This window comes from Hyperolius riggenbachi, chromosome 7 (genome assembly GCF_040937935.1).
Source record: "Hyperolius riggenbachi isolate aHypRig1 chromosome 7, aHypRig1.pri, whole genome shotgun sequence".
Lineage (NCBI taxonomy): Eukaryota > Metazoa > Chordata > Amphibia > Anura > Hyperoliidae > Hyperolius > Hyperolius riggenbachi.
In genome coordinates this window covers 21,800,248-21,827,150 of record NC_090652.1, presented here as the reverse complement: position 1 = coordinate 21,827,150, position 26,903 = coordinate 21,800,248, and the positions used below count along the sequence as shown (strand labels likewise).

General features: G+C 46.8%; 1 protein-coding gene across 3 annotated transcripts in view; it reads left to right on the top strand.

Annotated features, from left to right (window-relative positions):
- Positions 1–908: 908 nt before the first annotated feature.
- The window catches only part of LOC137524145 (zinc finger protein 391-like), a 32,339-nt gene continuing 6,344 nt past the window's right edge, over positions 909–26,903 (top strand). Inside the window, exons 1-9 of one of the 3 annotated variants that reach the window (XM_068243713.1) lie at positions 909–1,170; positions 3,385–3,485; positions 4,476–4,640; positions 4,724–4,844; positions 6,856–6,953; positions 7,063–7,165; positions 10,567–10,664; positions 10,774–10,876; positions 11,385–12,266. In XM_068243713.1, coding sequence (XP_068099814.1) covers positions 3,390–3,485; positions 4,476–4,640; positions 4,724–4,844; positions 6,856–6,953; positions 7,063–7,165; positions 10,567–10,664; positions 10,774–10,876; positions 11,385–12,266 — 1,666 coding nt within the window. In that variant the 5' untranslated portion in view covers positions 909–1,170; positions 3,385–3,389. Of the gene's footprint in view, positions 1,171–3,384; positions 3,486–4,475; positions 4,641–4,723; positions 4,845–6,855; positions 6,954–7,062; positions 7,166–10,566; positions 10,665–10,773; positions 10,877–11,384; positions 15,770–26,903 lie in introns of those variants that run through there. The other 2 variants (XM_068243712.1, XM_068243711.1) reach the window with 2 other exon arrangements.

The following is a 26,903-nucleotide window of genomic DNA, read 5'->3' as shown; positions in this document are numbered from 1 at the left end:
CTGGTGTGTGCAGCTCCTCCGGACGATCCTCCTTCAATCTCCGGCTCTCCTCTCACAGGCAGAGCTGGGCTACAGCAACATGGCGTCCGGAGGCTGAGCCCTGTACTGGAGACACAGTCTCCAGTATAGGGCTCCGCCTCCGGACACCATCTTCCCGTAGCCCCGCTCTGCCTGTGCCTGCCGGAGGACAATGCAGGCTGCTGGAGCGGGGCTGCGGGGAATGAACTAGCACAGCGTCTATGAGACGCTGCAGCTAGTTCATGTACGGTGACCAGAGTCCCGAGGCCGGGATGTCCCGCTGCTGAAAGCGGGACGTTTCCCGGGACCTCATGCAGCCTGGGACAGCGCCCCCAAAAGGCGGGACGCGTCCCGGGTAAAGCGGGACGTATGGTCACCGTATCACTGGCACCCTCCTCTCTGCCCACTGACACCCTCCACTTTCCACTAACACCCTCCTCCTACACACTGGTACCTTCCTCCCCCACCCACTGGCACCCCCCTTTCCACCCAGTGTCACCCTCTCCCACCCACTGGCACCCTCCTCCGCAAACTCATTCCTCCCATATCACCCTCCTGCAAAAGCAGGGTTGTGGCTTAAGGCCGCACAGGGGGCGTGGCTTAAGTGTCCCTCTTTCACATCTGAATGTGAAAATCAAATGTTGGGAGGTATGCCCTTTATTCACAATTTTCAGGCAGTTTATTGTGTATTGTACTCTATAATATAAATGCACAACAATCTAATCACAACATGCAGAATACAGCACATGGTGATGCTGCTGCTGACAATCTCCGGAGACAGCTTCCGGGCAGCACGATCAGACATTACAACAACCCCACTAGAGCACGAGCTGCACACCTCAGCAGCGGCGGCCATTTTGCTGAAGCCCAGCATTCCCAGCCATAGAGAGGAGGCCACACCCCCAGCTTCCTCTTGCTCCGGACAATGTGTATCCCCCCAGCCATTTGAGAAGCCCCCCTGCAGCCAGGTGTGTGAATGCTGAGTGGGAAGAGGAGGAGAGGAATGAGCTGTGTGTTTGGGGGACCCTCACATGGTGTAGAGACCCCCTTTGTGAATCAGCTGTTCTTCCAGACTTTGCAGCAGCTCTGCCTGTGTCCCCTCTCTGCTGGAGGTGCTGTCTGTGTCTGCTGCAAGCCGCCATTATCGCCCCAGTAAGTGTCACATTTACATCACTTCGTGTGTGTGTGTGTGTGTAGTGTAAAATTGTGTGTGTATAGTGTATGTGTGTATGTATGCAGTGTGTGTACAGAATGTGTGTACAGTGTGTGTAATACTGTGTGTGTGTGTATATAGTTTAATAGTGTGTGTGTGTGTGTGTACGTACGCATATAGAGTTTAATAGTATGTATGTATATATAGTTCAATATTGTGTGTGTGTGTGTGTGTGTGTGTGTGTGTGTGTGTGTGTATATATATATATATATATAATTGTATGTGTGTGTATAGTGTGTAATACTGTGTATATACAGTGTGTGTGTGTGTGTGTATAGTGTAATATTGTGTATGTAAAGTATGTGTATAGTGGCATGTTGAGTAATAGGATGTATTTCTTGGAAAAGAGCCAGTGTAATTCATCATCTTCTGCTTCTTATTGGCCCAATATCAAGCTGCATGTCATTTGCAGCAACATTGGCATCAGCTCAGAAACTGGGTGTGCCAGGGGAGGCGTGGCATGTGATTGCTGTGTAATGACCCTGAATGCAGAAAGTAGCCATGTAAAGGGGAACTCTGCCTGCCCTGACCTCACACCCCTTGTACTGCTTCAGGATATAGTTTGAGAATAGCAGAAGAGGCGGCACCACAATGTGACATCAGCAGCCATTACTCCTTACTTCCTTCTATATTACTGACCTGACAATAAACAGAAGTTTATAATGACATTGGGCTCTATTTACAATGAGTTACCGCATGAGGTAATTTAGGTAGTGATAAATACCGACCAAAATATCTCCATTTTCAAATTCACAATTTTTTTTTCTCCCTAAATTACCTCGTGCGATAAAAGTGCGGTAATTATCTTTAAAATGTATCTCAATTTGAGAGTCTCAATTGAATAGTTGGTGATAATTAAGGATTTTTTTATCACTTACAAATGGTTGGTGATAATTATCACTTCTCTGCTGTTGGCCTTCAGGATGGAGCCTTTTCAGCTTTGTTTGCTGGAGTTTATGTCCATTTTACACAGAAGGCAGAGAGGACGAGTGTGTCTAATGTCAAGGCGCACTTTCACACCTCGTGCAGTCTTTTAGATGATTTTATAGATCCCGAGGAGGAAATTCCTCTCTACTCTAAAAGATAAGCAACAGCATAAAACCTTTTAAAGAAAAACATTTCTTTGTTACAGCTGATACAAATCTAACAAAAACTATAGCGTGTGTACTTCCTGCTTTCATGGAAGCAGACATAGGGTTAACATTCTGTGCTTACAAATTAGCTGAGGCAGCCAGCTGGCACTGCTGAGAGCTCAAATTACAGTTCTGATTATTCACAGATGAGGGGGAATTAGACAGGCTAAACTCTATATACATACAGGGTGCATTTCTATATGTTTGCCTTCTGTCCTGTGAAGAGTTGAGGTCCCACTGTAAATGTGACAGGCTTTCCTGGGTCATCTCTGTGTGATGGGTGACAAGCATATGGGCTGCCCTACAGTGGTCAAAAAAGTGTTATTTCCATACATATTACCAACCAATTATTGACTGTTAATCACCCGTTTTACCACACTTTTATCAAACATTTATCACACTCTGTAAATTTTTAGTGAATACTCAAAAAAAATCGGTAATTATCGCGGGAGGTAAATTTTCACCTGAAAAAGAGTTACCGCACTTGTTATTGTGAATAGAGCCCAATGCCTCAATTCACTAAGATCATGCTGGAGATAATAAGGCAAGAGAAACCTTACCTCCACACAGTGAGAGAGTTAGCTTATCTCTTCATTCCTTAAATTACCTCCTCTGTAGTTAATTTACTTCCTCTGTAGTTAATTTATCTCCTCTGTAGTTATTTTCACACGCAGTTAATAAACAGCCTGTCTTTAACTCTGGAGTTATTTTATGGATTGAAGAGTTAACTTAAAGACAGAAGAGTTAACTTTAGGTTTGCCTGAGGTAAAATGTTTCCTGAATGCTACATGCCTTATCACCATGGTAACAACTCTAGAAACGTTATTAAAGACAGGAGATAAGCTTAGTGAATTGAGGCCAATTGTATCTGGGAGAGAGAGAATAACTACAACAGAACCCTCAGGAACCCAGAACCCCGAAGTCAGAGCTTGATGTGTATTGTAAGGAGTGAATCTAGTCTCCATCCTTATATAGTCATAAAGGCCAGATAATCCTCAGTCTATTCTCCCCCCTGTGTAGGTCACATGACCAAATCAATGAGGATGGATGAGGACCAAAGTCACATGACTGAGAGGATAGTAATGCTCAGCCTGGAGATCATCTGCCTGCTGACTGGAGAGGTGAGGAGGATTCTGGGAGGGCTGACTGGAGAGGTGAAAAGGATTCTGGGAGGGCTGACTGGAGAGGTGAGGAGGATTCTGGGAGGGCTGACTGGAGAGGTGAGGAGGATTCTGGGAGGGCTGACTGGAGAGGTGAAAAGGATTCTGGGAGGGCTGACTGGAGAGGTGAGGAGGATTCTGGGAGCGCTGACTGGAGAGGTGAGGGGGATTCTGGGAAGGCTGACTGGAGAGGTGAGGAGGATTCTGGGAGGGCTGACTGGAGAGGTGAGGAGGATTCTGGAAAGGCTGACTGGAGAGGTGAGGAGGATTCTGGGAGGGCTGACTGGAGAGGTGAGGAGGATTCTGGGAGGGTTGAGGAGGATTCTGGGAGGGCTGACTGGAGGGTTAAGCAGGATTCTGGGAGGGCTGACTGGAGAGGTGAGGAGGATTCTGGGAAGGCTAACTGGAGAGGTGATTTGGATTCTGGGAGGGCTGACTGGAGGGTTGAGGAGGATTCTGGGAGGGTTGGCTGGAGAGGTGAAGAGGATTCTGGGAAGGCTGACTAGAGAGGTGAGTAGGATTATGGGATGACTGACTGGAGAGGTGGGGAGGATTCTGGGAAGGCTGACTGAAGAGGTGAGGGAGATTCTGGGAGGGCTGACTGGAGAGGTGAAGGAGATTCTGGGAGGGCTGACTGGAGAGGTGAGGGAGATTCTGGGAGGGCTGGCTGGAGAGGTGAGGAGGATTCTGGGAGGGCTGGCTGGAGAGGTGAGGAGGATTCTGGGAGGGGCACATACAGTATACATATGTATAGTATCACTTAGCATTACACATCACAGCTACACAGAGCAACCTCTGCCAGCTGCTGAGCCTGCACATCCAGCCTATACATACCTGTGGCCCTCACTGCCTTCCTATACCTCCATCACCACAACATGTCAGGCCTGTGCTAGGTGAGGAGGATTCTGGGAATGTACATGGTGATTGTTGTTACTGTGTGTTATTAAACAGGAGTATGAAGTAGTGAAGAAGACATCTGGTGAGACTCCCGGTAGCCGTCTTCATGGCCCATCCACCATTTCAGTGCCTCCACCTCACTCCCTGACACATCAGAGAAACAATGTGAAGAAAATTCTAGAAGTCATAAATAAGATGATTGAGCTGCTGACGGGACAGGTGAGCAGTGCTGAGGATTATGGGACATTATGCAGCATCAGCATGGGGTATGTGTGGATAGTGACTATTGTTGTGTGTGCCAGGTCCCTATGAGGTGTCAGGATGTCACAGTCTATTTCTCCATGCAGGAGTGGCAGTATTTAGGACACAAGGACCTCTACAAGGACTTCATGATGGAGAATCAGCCGCCCCTCACATCACCAGGTAAGAGCAGTTCAGAGAATTAATATTACTATTATTTATTGGATTTATATAGCACCTAAAAATTGTGCCGCACTGTACAATAAATACGATTACAGACAGTGATAACAGAGACAAGAGACAAGACAAATAACATTTATATCGTGCTTTTCTCCTGGCGATCATGCACTGGAGTAGTAGTCCCAATAATACAAGTTTACATTATTCTGTTGTCAGGATGCACAATCAATTATGATACACAAAGAGGGAGGGCCTGCCAAAGGCTTACAATAGTGTGTGTATGTGTGTGTGTGTGTGTGTGTGTGTGTGTGTGTGTGTGTGTGTGTGTGTGTGTGTGTGTGCGCATCATGAGGCTCTCTGCAGAGAGAGTTAGGGCAGTGGTGACGTGGGGTTGGCCTCCATGAAGAGGTGAGTTTTTAGGGCTTGTTTGAAGGTGTTGAAGGAGGGGGAAAGCCTGATGGGTAGTGGGAGAGAGTTTCACAGCATGGGAGCAGCTCTAGTGAAGTTCTGTAGTCACGCATGGGAGTGTGAGATGTGTGGAGTGGTGAGGAGAAGGTTGTTGGAACAAAGTGGGCAGCCAGGTGTGTATCTGCTGAGCAGGTCAGAGATGTAGGTCGGGCAGGACTTGTGTATAGATTTGTAGGCCAAACATAGGATCTCGAAGCTGATTCTGAAGTGGATTGGGAGCCAGTGGAGGGATTTGCGCAGGTGAGTTGTGGAGGCAGAACGGTGGGAGGAGTAGATTAGTCTGGCTGCTGCATTCATGGTGGGGCAATGCGCTTCTGAGGAAGGCCTGACAGGAGGGTGTTGCAGTAGTCCAGGTGGGAGATAATGAGGACATGGACAAGGAGTTTGTCAGTGTCCGGGGTCAGGATGGGGCAGATCTTGAAGATACTCTTTTGATTCTCTTCCCCCCCACCCCCCACCCCCTGTATTATCTCATAAGCACTTAAAGGATACCTAAGAGGAGAGTGATATGGGGGCTGCCATATTTATTTCCTTTTAAACCATACCAGTTGCCTGGAAGTCTGGCATAAGAAGTGTCTGAGTCAAAACCCTGGAACAAGCAAATGGCTAATCCAGTAAAACCTGATCCAGCTGAGTCAGAGTCCGTGATCTGCTGCATGCCTGTTCAGGGTCTATGGCTAAAAGTTTTAGAGACACAGGGTCAGGAGGATTGCCAGGCAACTGGTATTGTTTAAAAGGAAATAAATATGGCAGTCTCCATATACTGTACCTCTCACATCGGTTATTGTTTACATGCTAGATAGAAGCCATTCAGTCACTGATCAAGATGGAAACCAGCAGAATGTTCTATCCTTTTTCATATCACATTTCTCCTAAATCTGACAGTGACCACTAAAACAACAAGGTAGGTGAGCTAAATAGGTAATTTGTTATTGGGTGATTAAAATGGAGCTTTGGCCCACTTTAAAGACAACCTGTACTTTTTTTTTTTTTAAATGTACCCAAGTAGAGTGAATGCTCTGGATAGTGCAGAGGCTTCCTATTTGCTCCACAAGCCCACCATTGCTGCGCAGGGTCCCTCTGAACATATTACACAAGAGTTTGTCACATGTGTTCCTGTGGCTGCACTCCCCTCTGCGTACGAGCGTCTGTACTGCTCATGCATGAGTACAGCCACGCCTGCACGCTAGCACAAAGTCTCTTGTGGACTGTGCAGGCGTGGCTGTACTCTCACACGTGGCATGGCCACGCTCGTACACGGAGGGCTGCGCGGCCACGCCCACATATCTGACAGGGGTGAGTAGGATGAATACCTCTCCCTGGATGTGACTGTGACATCTCTGCTAATCCCCACCTAATAAGGAGCTTATTATAGAGCATGGGTTAGTTGTCTGTGAGCTGCAATACACTGCAGGGCTCCCCCAGCCACACACAATGCTGCTTCTGTACAGCAGTCACTGGGACTACCTGGCAGAGATCACTTTTATGCTGTAATAGAGGAATTTTATATTTCTGCCTTTCCCACCCCTCTGTGTGTTCCCTACAGGTGGATCCAGTAACAGAACCTCGCCGGAGAGATATACAGGTCCTCTTTGTTCCCAGGATTGTACACAGGAAGATCACACCATCCCCCACCCTCATCAGGTAGATGGAACTGAGGCTGTAAACACAACACTGACTACATATGGAATGACCTCCCTTTATCAGTGCTTGCATTGTAACAGTGTTATTTCCTGTTATTTTCTGTGTTTAGGATGAAGATTGGATTAAAGTGAAGGTGGAGGATGAAGAAGATGAGTGGGAGGATCAGAAGTGCGACGTGATGGGGATCAGTGACTTAGGGGTGCCACTTCCAGGTGCTGTGGAGCTGTCTTTTAACACCCTGACACTGCTACTACATTGCAAGGCACCTCAAAACCCCCTAATGTCCCCTGTACTGGGAGGCGATTCTAATAAGGAGCTTATTATAGACTGAGCATGGGTTAGTTGTCTGTGAGCTGCAATAACCTGCAGAGTAGGGATGGTGCTGCATTCCGCGGAATTCTAAATTCTGTGATTCCGGACGGAATTTGGTGATTCCAATTCCGAAGCGACGGAACGGAATTGCTATAGCCCTATTTCGGAATTTCCGCGGAACAAAACTTCCGCGGCATTTTACGGAATTCTAATTTTTTCCCCCCTAACTAATTTCTACCTATTAACAAAGATTTCTACTCAATAGACTCCTCTCCTCGTTCCCTTCCTCCTCCCTCACTCTCTCCTTCTGTAGTTCTGTAGTCACGCATGGGAGTGTGAGATGTGTGGAGTGGTGAGGAGAAGGTTGTTGGAACAAAGTGGGCAGCCAGGTGTGTATCTGCTGAGCAGGTCAGAGATGTAGGTCGGGCAGGACTTGTGTATAGATTTGTAGGCCAAACATAGGATCTCGAAGTTGATTCTGAAGTGGATTGCAGTGTTCTCCCCAGAAATTTTTCCCAGCCGGGTGGCATGAAAAAGTAGCCGGGTGGCGAAGGGGGGGGGAATGCAGGGCCAGTGCAACTCTGCTTACAAAATAAAAGGAGGATGAGGAGGCAAGCCGATGTACCTGCTAAGTACACACAATGCAATTTTCTGACAGATTTACTGTCAGATCGACAATTTCCAACATGTCCGATCTGATTTCCGATTTTCTGTTCACTTCTATAGGAAATTGTGCAGAAATCAGATCAGACATGTTGGGAATAATCGATCTGACAGTAAATCTGTCAGATAAGTGCATTGTGTGTACCTAGCATTAGCATTGTTTCAGATTAAGGAGCCCAGGTCCCTATTTAAGCCGACCTGAACTTAGAACTTCCTCTATGCTCTAAAAGATGTGCAACAGCATAATTTAGCAAGCAACCTTTAAATAAAAGCATTTTTGTTACAGCTGATGCAAATCCTAAAATAAATCTGCAGTTTCTAGTTCCTGCTTTCTTGGAAGCAGACAGGGTTTACATCCAGTGCTTTCAAATGAGCATATCTGCCCCATCTGAAATGGCAGTCATGTGACACAGGAAGAGATCCAATTACTCAGGCTTATTTCTCTAAATACAGGGTGCATTTCTGTTTTTCTTCTGTCCTGTGCAAGAGTTCAGGTCCACTAACTTCCCACAGAGTGAAGGGGGAGGGGGAGCACATCACTACAGACAGATACAAGCTGGGGCCTGGGGAAGATGCAGACACAGCAGGAGAGGAGTGCACAGGACGCTGCCTTACAGCCTGTCACTGAACATGCTCTGCATGGCTGCGTCTCCTCTGCCCCCAAACTGAAAGTGAAAAAAACATGCAGAGCTCTGAAGGGGCATCACTTCTCCTGCTCCGTGTCTCCCCCCCAGCTGGATTAGACCAGCAGCTGCTGTTTTCATTCTCTGGCATGTTTACCTGCAGTCTGGGGGAGGAAGGAGAGAATTGATTAGCAGCTCTGCGGCTGTCCTGGACTGCTGACCCACGTGGCTCTCATCTCACTCCTGCAGGCTGCTGATAATGCCCAGGGATGTGTGTGCGTGCTTGGCTGCCTCTCTCTTCTCATTGACAAGAGAGAGAGGCCGCCATTACATAGATCCTACTTCTCGTGGAGGGCAGACGCGGGAGGGAGAATGGAAGCAGGAGTCCCGCCCCTTACAACCCGCCCAGCCAATCCCTGTGTCGTCAGAAAGCCTGCCCAGCCAATCCCTGCCTCACCAGAAAGCTCGGGGTGACTGGCAGAGGAGCGCTCCTGCAGTGTACAGCCTCAGCTTTCACTATTGAGCATGCGAGAGCTGGCGCTGATTGAAAGAAGGTAATGGAGCGCTCCTATGTGCAGTTTAAAAAGGTCCATTGCTGAAGCTAGGCAAGCACATGACAACAGGCGGGCGGGGTTTCAAATCAGCCGGGCGGCCCGCCCACCTAATTAGCCCTAGGGAGAACACTGGGATTGGGAGCCAGTGGAGGGATTTGCGCAGGTGAGTTGTGGAGACAGAAGGGTGGGAGGAGTAGATTAGTCTGGCTGCTTCATTCATGGTGGGGCAACACGCTTCTGAGGAAGGCCTGACAGGAGGGTGTTGCAGTAGTCCAGGTGGGAGATGATGAGGGCATGGACAAGGAGTTTGTCAGTGTCCGGGGTCAGGATGGGGCAGATCTTGGAGATACTCTTTAGATTCTCTCTCTCTCTCTCCCCCCCCCCCCCCCCCCATTATCTCATAAGCACTTAAAGGATACCTAAGAGGAGAGGGATATGGAGGCTGCCATATTTATTTCCTTTTAAACAATACCAGTTGCCTGGAAGTCTGGCATAAGAAGTGTCTGAGTCAAAACCCTGGAACAAGCATATGGCTAATCCAGTAAAACCTGATCCAGCTGAGTCAGAGTCCGTGATCTGCTGCATGCCTGTTCAGGGTCTATGGCTAAAAGTTTTAGAGACACAGGGTCAGGACTATTGCCAGGCAACTGGTATTGTTTAAAAGGAAATAAATATGGCAGTCTCCATATACTGTACCTCTCACATCGGTTATTGTTTACGTGCTAGATAGAAGCCATTCAGTCACTGATCAAGATGGAAACCAGCAGAATGTTCATATTACATTTCTCCTAAATCTGACAGTGACCACTAAAACAACAGGGTAGGTAAGCTAAATAGGTAATTTCTTCTTGGATGATTAAAATGGAGCTTCGGCCCACTTTAAAGACAACCTGTACTTTTTTTTAAATGTACCCAAGTAGAGGGAATGCTCTGGATAGTGCAGAGGCTTCCTAATTGCTCCACAAGCCCACCATTGCTGCGCAGGGTCCCTCTGAACGTATTCCACAAGAGTTTGTCACATGTGTTCCTGTGGCTGCATTCCCCTCTGTGTACGAGCGTGTCTGTACTGCTCATGCACGAGTACAGCCATGCCTGCACGCTAGCATAAAGCCTCTCGTGGTCTGTGCAGGCGTGGCTGTACTCTCACACATGCAGCGTGGCCACGCTCATACACGGAGTTCTGTGCAGCCACGCCCACATATCTGACAAGGGTGAGTAGGATGAATACCTCTCCCTGGATATGACTGTGACATCTCTGCTAATCCCCATCTAATAAGGAGCTTATTATAGAGCATGGGTTAGTTGTCTGTGAGCTGCAATACACTGCAGAGCTCCCCCAGCCACACACAAAGCTGCTTCTGTACAGCAGTCACTGGGACTACATGGCAGAGATCACTTTTATGCTGTAATAGAGGAATCTTATATTTCTGCCTTTTACACCACTGTGTGTGTTCCCTACAGGTGGATCCACTAACAGAACCTCACCGGAGAGATATACAGGTCCTCTTTATTCCCAGGATTGTACACAGGAAGATCCCACCATCCCCCACCCTCATCAGGTAGATGGAACTGAGGCTGTAAACACAACACCGACTCCATAGGGAATGACCTCACTTCATCAGTGCTTGCATTGTAACAGTGTTATTTCCTGTTATTTTCTGTGTTTAGGATGAAGATGGGATTAAAGTGAAGCTGGAGGATGAAGAAGATGAGTGGGAGGATCAGAAGTGGGACGTGATGGGGATCAGTGACTTCGGGGTGCCACTTCCAGGTGCTCTGGAGCTGTCTTTTAACACCCTGACACTGCTACTACATTGCAAGGCACCTCAAAACCCCCTAATGTCCTCTGTACCGGGAGGTGATTCTAATAAGGAGTTTATTAGAGAGCATGGGTTAGTTGTCTGTGAGCTGCAATACACTGCAGAGCTCCCCCAGCCACACACAAAGCTGCTTCTGTACAGCAGTCACTGGGACTACATGGCAGAGATCACTTTTATGCTGTAATAGAGGAATCCTATATTTCTGCCTTTCCCACCCCCTGTGTGTTCCCTACAGGTGGATCCAGTAACAGAACCTCACTGGAGAGATATACAGGTCCTCTTTATTCCCACAATAATAAATTGCACCATCCCCCAGCGGGGATAGAGTAAGAGGAGCACGGGGGTCTTTCCTGCACCACCCTGTATATTCTCTTGTCATTATCTGTCACTGCTACGGCAACACACATGACTGCTGACAGGACAATGACTGTTCTCTGACTGTTATTATTTCTCCAACAGATTATGGTGCAGAAGATAATGATGCCGCACTACATTTACCAGCAGGAAACTCCATTTCTGATAATATATCCAGCAGACGTCACCATGAGGACAAATCACCAGATCTCTCCAATCCTGAGGAACCTTCCGATAGATCCCATCCTGTTACCTCAAATACCCATCCAAAGTGTCACAGTGCCAATGCACATGTCAGGTTACAAACTGGAGAAAAGCTATTTCCATGTTCTGAGTGTGGGAAATTTTTCAGTCGGAAAACTCATCTTCTTACACATCAGAGAAGTCACACAGGAGAGCGTCCTTATTCATGCTCCGAGTGTGGGAAGTGTTTCAGTCAGAAATCTTCTCTTAATAAACATCAGAAAAGACACGCAGGAGAGCGTCCTTATGGGTGTTCAGAGTGTGGGAAATGTTTTAGTCTGAAAGATGATCTTAATACACATCAGAAAACTCACAAAGGAGAGCGTCCATATTTGTGTACAGAGTGTGGGAAATGTTTCGGTCAGAAAGCTAAACTTTTTGAACATCAGAGAAGTCACACAGGTGAGCTTCCTTATTCATGTCCAGAGTGTGGGAAATGTTTCAGTGAGAAATCTTCTCTTAATAAACATCAGAAAAGACACACAGGAGAGCGTCCTTATGTGTGTTCAGAGTGTGGGAAATGTTTTAGTCTGAAAGATGATCTTAATACACATCAGAAAACTCACAAAGGAGAGCGTCCTTATTTGTGTACAGAGTGTGGGAAATGTTTTGTTCGGAAAGCTAATCTTATAATACATCAGAGAAGTCACACAGGAGAGCGTCCTTATTTATGTTCAGAGTGTGGGAAATGTTACAGTCAGAAAGTTAGTCTTATGAGACATCAGAGAAGTCACACAGGAGAGCGTCCTTAGTCACGTCAGGAGGAAAGTTACAGTCAGACAACTTATGAAGCTACGGGGATACAAGCACAAGTCTCCTGGAAGCACATATTATTAGAGCAGCAGCAATGACGTGGCCTCACAGTGCTGGAACTACACTACAGATGTCACCTGCTCTACATTCAGGACTTCCTCCAAGCTGGGGACTCATCCTAACCTCTCATTTCTTGCTGATCATCTCAGAGGACATATGCTGGAAGATTACTGGGGAAGACTAGAGTTATTAGTTACCTGGTAACATTGTCTCCAGTAATCTTCCAGGACAAGTGAAGATCCACCTATTCTAACTGTGGTGGGCAGAGTCACCTGTTTTAGGCGGGCCTCCAGCCATTGTTTCTGACTATCTTCCTTGTTAATGCTTAAAAACTTGTTCCCAGGAAGGGACAGGTCCACAAGGCACTAAAACATAACCTTTATTAGGCAGTTTAAACGTCTATGGGGCAGCGACAAATAAAGTAATACAAGCAAAGCATATCTATACTGTGCTTTGCTAGACACAATAACTGGTTTGGCATCGATCCTGCATTATAGAGAGGGGGAGGGGGTATTCTCCTCTAATTCCTGACATGTGTAACCAATGGCTCAAGTGAGAATGCAAAATTGTTAAAGGAACACTGTCAATACCCAAGTATTCTAAAATGACAATGTACAAATAATGTCTAAGTAGCTGTGTAAACATTTTCCTACTTTTCATGTTAAATATCAGAGGCAAAAGTTTTAATTCATTGTGTGTAGGATTTAGCTCTATTGGGACAAATCCTTCGTAAAGGGGTGTCTGCTTCAATGCACAGCCAGTGTTGTATTTGCATATCAGGCTACAGAGTATTTTTCCCTGAAAGCAAAATTAGTATGAAAAGCTTTTGAGTCACAGACTGTTTAACCATTTAATGACAAACTAACTTATTAAAACGTCCTGTTTGAGCCTGTTAGCGGCAAAAGGGCGTTTTGATAAGTCGCCAGCTCCCACCGCCACTCCGCACGTGTGCGCGCCACTCCCGCTGCTGTTTACCGTTGGGTCACCGCAATCTGAGATTGGGGAAGAGGACTGAGCGGTCCTCTACCCAATCACAATGCCTTGAATGAATGGACGTGACCGCGATTAGTGGCCACATCCATTCATAAAGCAGGTAGCCGTCACAGCATAGTAAAATGAAAAAAAAAAAATAAAGAAGTGAACACTTCCTATAAAACAGGAGAGTGTTCACTAGCACCATCCAGTAGCCAAAAAGTAAAATTACACATACAGGCAAATACATACACTTATTAAATAACAATACAATTAATAACTTACACTTCCAAAGTCTCTCCCCCCCCCGCCAAAAAAAAAAAGACTTGTAAAAAAAAAAATCAGTTAAAATAAAAAATTACATAAATAGTTGCCTTAGGGATTCAGCTTTTTTAATCTATATTTTATGAGGGAAAAGTTCTTTTACTTTACTACATACAGGCTTGTAATTATGGACCAGACATTGTGATAGGGACATAATTTAAATGGTTTAATAATCAGGACAACTGGGCAAATAAAATGTGTCGGTTTTATCCACAGGAGATTGATTTATTTTGAAACTATAGTGGCCGAAAAAATGAGAAATAATGCATTTTTCCCCATTATTTTCTTATTTTTCCTGTTAAAATGCATAATGAAAGGTAATGTCCCCTTATCCTCACTGTACAAGTATAGAGCCATCCACGATTGGCCTCACCTCTGCCCATATGTACACCATACATCCGCGGACAGTAGTGGTGAGAGATGAAAACACCCCCTGATGTGCACAGTAATGCAACATGTTTCACCCTTACAGGCTTCGTCAGAAGTGATACATTTTACAGTGTAGAGTGTAAGGAAAATAACAAAAAATTCCACCAAATTTATATCAAAACTGTCAGCATAATAGTCCGTCAGAGCTGTGCACTGCGCAAAATCCCAGTCTTAAATAGCTACTTGGGAGTGAAGTGTGAGTGTTGCCCAGGTGGGCTGGTGTTAATCACCACGCCCATATGGTTATCGAGTATGCCAATTGCAGTGAAGGTAGCGACAGTCATAGTCTTCCTTGTCAGCTGTGTTCACCCCTCCATCGGTATGGGAAAGTCCCCCCCCCCCCTCCTCCGTCCCACACAGCAGCCTGGACTCACACACAGACACTTCCAACCCGGAGGTAGTCCAACCGGAAGTGCGTCATGTCTCATTGCTTTTGGGGGCTCCCCTCACTTTGTTGTGTTTACTTAAAGAGACACTGAAGTGAAACAAAATGTATGATATAATGATTTGTATGTGTAGTACAGCTCAGAAATAAAACATTAGGAGCAGAGACATAAGTCTAATATTGTTTCCAGTACAGGAAGAGTTAAGAAACCCCAGTTGTTATCTATGCAAAAGAGCCATTGAGCTCCACGACTTTCAAAGTCGCAGAGAGCTCTGTCTTCTGAAGCTTGTTACCTCAACTGTCAGTGACTGTATCTTCTTTTTTTTCTCCAGAGGACAGTACAAACGTTCACTGGCCTGCTGTGTAAAATCATTTAGAATGCTGAGTAGTGTGTAAACTGCAAATATTAGAGAATGATGCAATGCTATAAAAAACACTATATAACTGAAAATAAAAATGACAATATTTTCTTAGTTACTAATGTTCTAGTAATTATCTATATTACACAACCAATTCATCATATCATCATTTTCTTTTTTGCTTCAGTGACTCTTTAAAGGAGCAGATCAATGATATATTTAAAAATCATGTAAAAAAAAAATAAGTTCTAAATTCATAATAGTTTGTTGCCGTGGTTTTTTTTTTCCACTGTATGTTCTCGGTGCCTGATTTCATTGTTAAACAGATTTTCTCATATTCCATAGTAAATGTGGGAATAGGGTTTATAGAGAAACCCTCCTTTTGCTATACAGCTACTCATGTGAGAGCCAATCAGATCTCCTCATTGGCATTGCATAAGCCCTGACTAGTGGGCACTGGGTAAATGTAGTATTGTCTCATATGAACTCTCAATGTTTGTCGCCCTTAATAATCGTTGCTCTAAACTGTAAATAAATGTATTTGCTGATGACCTGAAATGTCTATTATTGTGTATTGAACTACTGTAATGTAAACCTACATTCTGGATCATTTCTAGAAATTCTGACATCTGGATTTTTCCCTAAGCTTTCGATCCAGCAAAATGGACAATAAAATGCCAGTTTTGTGTTCTGGGATGAGCAGAGCCTAATCTCATGTCAGCTCATCATCGTCTGTATTCTGACACACACACTCAGGTTTTATGAAGTGCTGAATGCAAAGTTAGTTCTTGGCAAAGCTGTAAATGTAGTGAACTTGGACTTTGTGAAAGCTTTTGACACTGTTCCCCACAATAGCCTGGTGCATAAGCTGAGGATACAGGGACTGGGAGAAAATGCATGTTTGTAGATATAGAGCTGTGTAAAGCAAACCTGAATTGAAAATAAACATAGATACGCCATACTTACCTCCCGTGTAGTCTACTCATCAATCTCTTCCTCCTCTCTTCCTCTCTTGTGTCTGGTTTGTTTACTGTGATCAATGGAATTCTCCGTCCTCCATTTTGAAAATGGCCATTACCCCATAACAGCTTCCCGGGTCAGCACACTGTTTAACTGTAATATTACCCACATGAGCCATAGAGAAACATGTCTGAGGCGCCAGGTGTTACCCGGACCTTTTACTGTTGTATGCTCCTATGTTATATTGCCTGAGGAAGCAGGTTTACACCTGTGAAACGCGTTGCGACCCCCTTGGAGTATGCCAATAAAATTTATTTAGATTTAAACTGACAGTTTATAGTGTCTGCTTACAGGAGGTAAGTCCACCGCTGCCTCCAAAGCACTTTTAAACATTTTATTACCTGCTTTTATCCTGCTGGCGCCTCTGTTCTTTCTACATAATGCCCCTACCCTATGGATATGAGTTGACTGGGCAATTAACATTCTCGTCCAATACACACTTTGTGTAGTCCATGGTAGAGAATAAAAAGGAAAGATAATAGTGAATACATCAAGTACCACCTGGGCCCCCTCATCTCCAGGGCCCCATAGCAGCTGCTATGGTTATTGCTACACCCCTGTGTGGTATAATTACCACAGGACGTAGTTGTGTCAAATGGTATTCTTATGTAGTGTATTTAAAAAGGGTTTGGATGCCTTGTTAACTTTGGAAGGATTTCACAGCTATGACTGCTGTTATAATTTAAGTAGGCCTCAGTTACTTGGCCTGAGTTTTATGGAAAAGGCTTGTCCGCAGTATATGCTTTTAAACTAAATAGAGTTTTGTGATGCAGGCAGAGGCATCTCAGGGTCTGCGTGTAGCAGAGGATACACGCAGATACTGAGAACATGTTCCTAAAAGAAGGCCATCGGCCACTCTGACCTCAAATACGTACACCACAGGAACAGTAAACATCGGCCTTATTTACTAAACATCCACGTCCCTGCATCTGGGTCAAATGCATCATTGATTATTAATCAAGTAGGTGTGTATGATGACACCACGAGTAGGGTCCACCAATAATCTGATCTAGGGGTGGCGAATATGATGTCACGTTTAACTCTTTCCTAGTCGGTATTAATAGCCGGACGAGCTGAAAAGGGGGCTCTCTCTCTCTGATTCCTGCTATGCTTCAAATACTGACTGGAACCCAATTATTTCTCTAAGTATGTTCTTCCTTTCTGTAATCTGATATAATGTATGCTGTACATAGGTAGTCTAGATGTAACATAGAGTAGATACAAGAAGACCTGGGTACTTTCAGAAGGAAGGTACTCACGCTGCTGTAACGCAACATGGAAGTCTGCTTTGCAAGGAGATGATAAACTGTATCTATCTGTATTTCTGTTACTTGAATAAATACCGTAAACATTGAAGGAGCCCGAGAAAGTCTATCTCCTACTTGCTGTGTGTGGAGAGTCAAGTGATCTCACAGTCTGTGAGACGCAACTGTAAGAAGTTAATGGTGTCGAAGCAAGGTGATATAGAACAGGTTCTAACAGTGGTGCCGTGAACCCAGCTGCGCTGTCTAACAGAAAAGGCAGGCAAGGACCGGGCCAGATGTCAGTCTGTTATCTAGGTTTCAAGATATTGCACAGCGACATAAGCGGAGTTGACGCGGACTGGAAAACTTATCAAGAGGATAAGTAGTGTGTGGGAGGCCGCTAGAGAAAGGCCAACACACGGGCTGCAATCCGGGTGATGATCAGCGGCGAGTCATGGACCGGTTTTATTTGGATTGTGCTGTACACGCAATCTAGCCGAACGAAGGATTCCTTGGTGAGGTATCCCAGGCAAAGGTTTTGAGCAAGTTACCTTTGGGACCGAGAATCCGCTGAGAGAACGCTCAGTAAACGCTCACCGAGGTCCATCGACTCGTGGGAAAAAACTTGCCGTCAGCTGATCGGATTGGAAGTCGGTACAAGTCTGTACAGCCAGGCAAGTATAGTGTTTCATTTGTTTAATTCTAATGAAAGTGTTGGTATTACATGTTGACAGTTTGTTCCAGCAGTGTTTTCTCTCTAAATTTTCCAGTGTATGTTCGTACTGGTTTTCCTGTGTAGGTTTTTTTTCTCTCTCTCGGGTTGTGCTAGTGGCTGCTGCGTGCAGTTTCAGGTTTTTTTTTTTCTTTCTCCTTTGTCTTTCTCCCGTGTATGAGTCTGGGAGGTTTGCCAGATATGGGAGTCCCCCGCAGGAGAGATAAGGGGGGGCTAAGGCTTTCGAGTAGTAGAGGGGGGGAGAGGAGAAGGAGAGAGAGGGAAGTGAGAGGAGACTGGTAGTGAGGAAAGGGAGAGAGAGACAGCTGTGAGGTTTTAGTAGGAGTTAATGCATGTGTTAGCTGGTGGAAGTATGTTTTTTTTCTTCTCGGGGAGCTATTCAGATGCACGCAGCCACGGACCTGGGTCGCTTTGAAGGTATGAAACCGTTAGAGTGACAGCTGAGATAGTGGGTGGTGCTACTGTATGGGGCTCGGACGTAGTTTTTCTTTTTTTTTGACAGCAGGGGTGTTCGGGAGATGTTCTGCTGGGTAGAGTCTGTGGTTCAGAGATAGGAGACTCCACGGTGGAATTTCTGGTATTTCTCTTTTGGGATGTTTTTCCATCCGAGAGTGTGTAGAGCGGTATGCCAAGCTTGGGGAAGAGCTTTTTCTGCTGAAATGTTTAGTGTGCATATACATTGTATGTATGTTCTGACTGTGTTTTCTCCTAATGTGTATAGGATTAAGCGGTTGCTACGGGAGATTGATAGCAGCCATCTTGGCTGGCATGCCATGACTCAACATGGCGTCGGGTTTCTGAGAAAGCCACTCCCATCTGCATGATGTATCAGGAGGGGAGGGGGCGGGAAGCGCCCACTGATAGGCACGCCCCGATGGCAGGGGGGAGGATGTGCTGGGGGGATCCCACGTCCCATGTCACAGCTGTGCACAAGGCGCCGTGCACGGAAGCAGCTGGTGGGAGGGGGGTCCAGAGTGGGGACAGTAGAGAGATTCTACTGAGTTTCTTGGCTTCCAGATGATTTCCTCAGAAGAAGTCTGGACACAGGGAGTGTCCGCATACGGGAGCCAAGCAAGTTGCAGGCTCACGATAGGAAGTGTTTCCCAGCTAGGAAAACACGTATAAGTCAGATAGTCCCCAGGGAGTGATTTGCAAGTGCTGCGCAGATCAGGGAAGTATCTGTACTGGGTTGCTTACGGGATTATTCCTGTAAGTGGAGCACCGTAATGGGTGGTGCAGCATGAGTTCCCAATAGAGTATAGGGGTGGACAGTGCATCAGGGGGGTGCCGGAGTTGGAAAAAAGGGAGTTGACCAATTCGGGTTTCCGTCGCCGCTTCTGCAGAGCGGTAACGTTTTTTTCCGGTTTTTGTCGTGGACAGGGCCAGAGCTTGACTGAGTGGTCTATGCTGGGCTGGGGCTGTTTTTTTTGTGCGTTTTTTTCGTCCACTGATTGGTCAAATATGTTTTTTCCAGCTCCTATCAATTGTAGCACAAAGAACAAGGACTGACAACAGTTCATGGGGCAATTATACAGATGATAAAATTGCCGTTTACAGAGTGACAGTGTATCAGTACGCTGTTTGCCATGTGACTACCTTCCATGTGGGCATTCAGGGATCTGCATACAGGCATGTGACGCTGGTATGCTTAGCCCTGCACCCTGTATAGTTTAAGTGTAAAGTGCTCCTTCCTACAGGGAGGCAGCCGTTTTTTTGTGAAGTCTGGGGGTAGTGGCACGGCAAACATGGATCAGAGGGTACAACACACAGAACTTCTAGCAGAGCTGGTATCGCGATGAAGTTCTAGATAAGTAAATGCGATAATGAGTAAGAGCATTGCAGGCTCACCTGCAAAGCAGCATCAGGTGTGGCATCCGTAATCTGTGCATGCGACGGCCGCGCATGGAGAGATAAGGGGGGATGTGGAGTGAGCTGCAATGGGGTGAGAGCTTCCAAAGGTGAAGCGAGCTTCCATAGGTGAAGTCCGCGGGAGCATATTGTAAACAGGTAAGTACTGAGGATAGTACTGAGGTAGGGGGGGTGAAGTTTAACTCCAATCTACCAATAAGAGTAAACAGAGTTCATGAGAACCATAAAGCAACGAGATCAATTACGGTACATATTGATCAATTTAAAGTGTAAAGAGTACAAGCCGCAGGGCGAATCCCAAATCAGTAATAAGAATTGATTTGTTTGTATTTCGATTGCAGGTGTTTGGCAATATGGAATTGAGACAGCTGCAGTGCTGGCAGCAAAGATGGAGATGTCAGTCGGATAAGCGAAAGGTTCCAGGTGCCAATCTAAGCTTGGAGGAACACGAGATTCCTGAAATCGGAAAGAGACTAAAACACGAGATTCCTGAAATCGGAAAGAGACTAAAACACGAGATTTCGGAGATCGGAAAGAGACTAACAAAACTGTCGGAGCAAAGCATAATGCAAAGTGCTAATGTTTTTCTTTCCCAAGGTGGTGCTTTTATAATGAAGAGTATCATGCTGATGGTGATCCTAGGTTGCCATTCCGTCCTAGGAGAACGAAGAGAGGACATTTTCATGTATAATAAGGGGTTAATGAGAATGCAAGGCCCAAGCATGTTAATGTTGGGTGACAAAGGTACTGATCCTTTCACACCTCCCTCCGCTTGGCGCAGATGGACCAAGCAGGGATGGAGGGAAAGAGCACTTGTGCCAGGAGAAAACAAATTTCATGGCACAATGTGGGTGAAAGGTCTGAAGGGTCAAGTGTGCGGGCAGTGGGAATTTAATGGCAGTGTAAATCTGCTATTGAATGCCACATTTCCAGAATCGATGCACCGATCCAAAGGTTTGTTAAAAGGTACATTGCAGTACAATGGGTACATGCAAAAGGTGGAGTGTGTGATTCAGGGGTACCTTGTCTTGGTTATGCAGAGTGAGATGGTTCCAGATTGGAGAGGAACGAGCAGGAGGCGTCAATTCTCTTACCAGAGAGACGCAGGGGACAACATCACACTCTGGAGCTACCAACAGAGAGTGCCTCTGAAACAACTATACACACGTAAAGGCTGGAAAGCCAAGGGTGGGTGGTTCTCGAAACAAGAAGTAACAATCGAGATCAAGCCACATTTCCAGGTGACAAAGAGGGTGGGGAGAGCGGTCCCGGGGGAGGGAAAGCCCACACAGGGAACCCCATTCACACCACACGGGTCACAACAGGGGACGATATTACACAGTCCATATGCAGCAGCTTATCCTCATGATAGTTGGGTAAGTGAAGAGGTACTCTTAATCGAAAGATTGCAGAGAGTACAGTCTTCCCGACCTCAGGTACATATTGTGCCTCAGGACGTAAGGGGGGAAGAGGTCCAATCAGGACAGCTGGGGACATATTTTGTCAGCGAGAGATTGGACAAGGGGAGGTATATTAATTTTTCTGGAGAAGGATCTTTTGCATGGCAGCTTCGAGATGTTTGGGTGAACAAATGGAAACGGTGCAACATTCCTTTAGGCACCGCTACTTCCTTAGTTCCCACCTCAACCCGTGTCTTACACCAGGACCTGAGAGGTCAACCTTTTTTGGTGCTAGACGGGGAGGTGAAGCAAGTAGAGTTGTCCTCATGCGGGCAATTCTTGCAGAAGTATCTCCGTTGGCCGGGGCAAGCCAAATTTAGTGAAGAAGCCTGCAGGCTCAATAACGCAGAATGCGAGGCTACCATTCAAAAGATCCACCCTGAAGCCCAACCGATAGTTCCGGTGGCTGAAGGAAAGGTTTGGTTTTTTAACATAAGGTCTAGTGATACATTCAAGGTATATTCTCATAATTGTTCCGATAAGGGGGATTTTCCAAGGGGAACATATTGTGTGAGTGGAGATCCCATATGGATCCTGTCATCCAGGTGCCCCCCCCCTTCCCCCGCTCGCCCATGTGGCTTCTGGCCTGGGAATGGATAATACAGGGGCATATAGCATCATGCCTGCTGCTGTGTGGGTCTGGGCACAGTGTGCAGAGCAGCAGAGGGGAGACCCTCATAGTGAGTGGCGTGCCCCCTCTTGATATTATATGCCCCACTGTCCCCTGGCTGACCCTGAGATTTGAGTGAGGGGGGGGGGGCGCCACGCCACGCCACGCCACAGGTTTTCTTGCCTGGAGTGACAAAGTGGCTAGAAACACCCCTGATAATTGGATATATTTTTTTTGAAACAGAGCCAGTGTAATTCAGCATCTTATGCATGTGATTAGCCCAATATCAAGCTGCATGTGATTTCCAGCAACAAATTTGGCATCAACTCAGAAACAAATTTGACCCAACAATAAACAGAGCTTTATAATGACATTGTGGCCCCGCCCCCTTTAGCTATTGGCTAATGCAGCTGAATAGCAGTGTCGGTAACCACACAAGTGCCAGTGAGTGTCAGTGAGTGTTAGGCAGTGCAGCTACTATAAGAAACTGCTGCATGTAACGGATAGTGGGCAGCTGTCCTCAGCTCAGATGCAGGGGTCGAGTCCTGCGTGAATGCGGGTGGACGACGTCCACTTGCTTTTTTCAGAGAGTGGACGCTGTCCACCCTGGCATGTGTGGAGGAAAGCAGCGCAGTGGAAGGAAAGCTGTGAGCAGCGGTGGGGAAGGGGGGCCATCTCCCCCCTCCTTCCCTCACCTTGGGGCTCTCCATCCCTCACTGTCCCCTCCAGAACTAATGTGCGGCGGCTGGCAGTGGGCGGGACTTACCTTTTCCTCGATCCGGGTAAGATCTGCGTGCCGTTGCTCTGGTCTAGACCAGACCAGAGTAGCGGCAGCGGATAGCTCCCTCTTGCACCGGAACGAGGAAGAGGTAAGTTCCGCCCGCTGCCAGCCGCCCGCACATTAGTTCTGGAGGGGACAGCGAGGGTGGAGAGACCTAAGGTGAGGGAAGGGGAGGGGGGAGATGGCCCCCTTTCCCCGCTGTCTGCTCAGCTCTCCTTCCACTGCGCTGCTCCACTCATGCTGGGGGACACCTGACAACCTATTCTGGGGACATATACCCCTGCCTACATATGCTGGGACATATACCCCTGCCTACGTATACTGGGCACATATACCCCTGGCTACATATACTGGGCACATATACCCCTGGCTACATATACTGGGCACATATACCCCTGACTACATATACTGGGCACTTATACCCCTGGCTACATATACTGGGCACATATACCCCTGGCTACATATACTGGGTATATATACCCCTGGCTACATATACTGGGCACATATACCCCTGGCTACATATACTGGGCATATATACCCCTGGCTACATATACTGGGCACATATACCCCTGGCTACATATACTGGGGACATATACTCCTGACTACATATACTGGGCACATATACCCCTGGGTACATATACTAGGACATATACCCCCCTGACTACATATACTGGGCACATATACCCCTGGCTACATATACTGGGTACATATACCCCTGGCTACATATACTGGGTACATATACCCCTGGCTACATATACTGGGTACATATACCCCTGCCTACATATACTGGGACATATACCCCCCTGACTACATATACTGGGACATATACCCCTGACTACGTATATTGGGCACATATACCCCTGACTACGTATATTGGGCCAGAGCCGGGCCGAGGCATAGGCTGGAGAGGCTCCAGCCTCAGGGCGCAGTGTAGGTGGGGGAGCAGAATTCATTCAGCTGTCATTCCTAATTGTGTTTGTAGCAGAAAGAAATAAGAAAAGGGGATACATGGCAGTGACTGCAAGCCAGATAACTAGATATTAAGGTGTTGGGGAGGTTGTGGGCCCTGTGGCGCCTCTTAGTCTAATAGCAATCAGTGTGTGACGGCTGGGGTGGGAGGGATGGAGGGGCGCACTTTGGTGTCTCAGCCTTGGGTGCTGGAGGACCTTGTCCCGGCTCTGTATTGGGCACATATACCCCTGGCTACATATACTGGGCATATATACCCCTGCCTACATATACTGGGACATATACCCCTGACTACGTATATTGGGCACATATACCCCTGGCTACATATACTGGGCACATATACCCCTGGCTACATATACTGGGTACATATAACCCTGGCTACATATACTGGGTACATATACCCCTGGCTACGTATACTGGGTACATATACCCCTGGCTACATATACTGGGTACATATACCCATGGCTACATATACTGGGTACATATACCCCTGGCTACATATACTGGGTACATATACCCCTGGCTACATATACTGGGTACATATACCCCTGGCTACATATACAGTGTACATATACCCCTGGCTACATTTACCCCTGGCTACATATACTGGGACATATACCCCTGCCTACATATACTGGGCACATATACCCCTGCCTACATATACTGGGCACATATACCCCTGGCTACATATACTAGGACATATACCCCCCTGACTACATATACTGGGACATATACCCCCCTGACTACATATACTGGGACATATACTCCTGACTACATATACTGGGCACATATACCCCTGACTACATATACTGGGGACATATACCCCTGGCTACATATACTGGGTACTACTATACTCCTGACTACATATACTGGGCACCTATACCCCTGGCTACATATACTGGACACCTATACCTCTGGCTACATATATTGAGGACTACTAAACCCCTAACTACATATACTGGACACATATACCCCTGGCTACATATACTAGGCAACTATACCTCTGGCTACATATACTGGGGACTACTATACTCATGGCTACTTCCAGCGCTGTGTAATATGTTGGCGCTTTATATATACAATAAATAATAATAATAATACTTATACTGGGGACACCTATAGACCTGGCTACCTGGGGGTACCTATTTTGGGGAACTGCTGTCAGATTATCTGCATTTTTGTGGAACCGCTGTTATGTATTTTGGGGAACAGCTGCCAGATTATGTGTATGTTAGGGGAACGGCTGCTGCCAGATTCAGCGTATTTTGGGGAACTGCTGCCAGATTGTGTATGTTTGGGGGACCACTGCTGCCAGATTATATGTATTTTGGGTGTTACGTGTATTTTGGGTGATCCGCTGCCTGGTTTTGCGTATTTTGGGGAACTGCCTCCAAATTATGTGTATGTTGGGGGACATGCTGCTGCCACGTTGTCTATTTTGGGGGAACCACTGCCATTTTATCTGTATTCTGGAGGAACGTCTACCAGATTATGTGTCTTTTTGGTGAAATGCTGTCAGATTACATCTATTTTTGGGGGATACACTACGGCAGAGCTCAAACTTCCCTGGCAGACCTTTTACATCATTGCTAAGGTCATGTATATTTGGCCCCACCCATGACCATGCCCATGTTGTGCTTGACCACGCCCCTTTCTTTGGCGCGCGGTGCAGGGGTTTTTAAGGCGAGTCCACTCACCTCTTTTTCCAGGACTAGACCCCTGCTCAGATGTACATGCAGTGAGGAGAAGAAGTATTTGATCCCCTGCTGATTTTGCTCTGTTGCCCTCTAACCATGAAATGACCAGTTCAGTATATAATTGTAATGGGGCGGGGGGGGGGGGGGGGGGAGTTATTGTAGCTGGGAGAGACAGAATAACAACAAATGTTCCCTCAAAGTCACAGCTTGATGTGCATTGTAATGAGAGAGTATAGTCCTTATACTGTATAGTCCTACAGGCCGGTTAATCCTCAGTCTATTCTCCCCCCCCCCTCCCCACCCCGTGTAGGTCACATGACCATATCAATGAGGATGGATGAGGACCAGAGTCACATGACTGAGAGGATAGTAATGCTCAGCCTGGAGATCATCTGCCTGCTGACTGGACAGGTGAGGAGGATTCTGGGAGGGCTGACTGGAGAGGTGAGAGGGATTCTGGGAGGGCTGACTGGAGAGGTGAGGGGGATTCTGGGAGGGCTGGCTGGAGACGTGAGGAGAATTCTGGTAGGGCTGACTGGAGAGGTGAGGAGATTCTGGGAGGGGCTTACCGGAGAGGTGAGGAGGATTCTGGGAGGGCTGTCTGGAGAGGTGAGGAGGATTCTGGAAGGGCTGACTGGAGAGGTGAGGAGGATTCTGGGAGAGCTGGCTGGAGAGGTGAGGAGGATTGTGGGAGGGCTGGCTGCAGAGGTGAGGAGGATTCTGGGAGGGTTGACTGGAGAGGTGAGGAGGATTCTGGGAGGGTTGACTGGAGAGGTGAGGAGGATTCTGGAAGGGTTGACTGGAGAGGTGAGGAGGATTCTGGGAGGGCTGACTGGAGAGGTGAGGAGGATTCTGGGAAGGCTGGCTGGAGAGGTGAGGAGGATTCTGGGAGGGCCGACTGGAGAGGTGAGGAGGATTCTGGGAGGGCTGGCTGCAGAGGTGAGGAGGATCCTGGGAGGGCTGACTGGAGAGGGGAGGAGGATTCTGAGAGGGTTGACTGGAGAGGTGAGGAGGATTCTGGGAGGGCTGACTGGAGAGGTGAGGAGGATTCTGGGAGGGCTGACTGGAGAGGTCACACACACACACACACACACACACACACACACACACACACACACACACACACACACACACACACACACACACACACTGCTGACACACACACACTGCTGACGCACACACACACACACACACACACACCACCACTAATCATACAGGTTCATCTTGTCTGTCCATAACTACTTATCACAGGATTTTCCCTCTGCACAGCCTATATCTATCTATCTATCTATCTATCTATCTATCTATCTATCTATCTATCTATCTATCTATCTATGTATATATATACCAGGCCTGACATGTTGTGGTGATGATGGTATAAGAAGGCAGTGAGGGACACAGGTACTGTACCTGTGTCCCTCACTGCCTTCTTACACCATCATCACCAACAACATGTCAGGCCTGTGCTAGGTGAGGAGGATTCTGGGAATATACCATTATCACCACATGTCAGGCCTGTGCTAGGTGAGGAGAATTCTGGGAATATACCATCATCACCACAACATGTCAGGCCTGTGCTAGGTGAGGAGGATTCTGGGAATGTACCATCATCACCACAACATGTCAGGCCTGTGCTAGGTGAGGAGGATTCTGGGAATGTACCATCATCACCACAACATTTCAGGCTTGTGCTAGGTGAGGAGGATTCTGGGAATA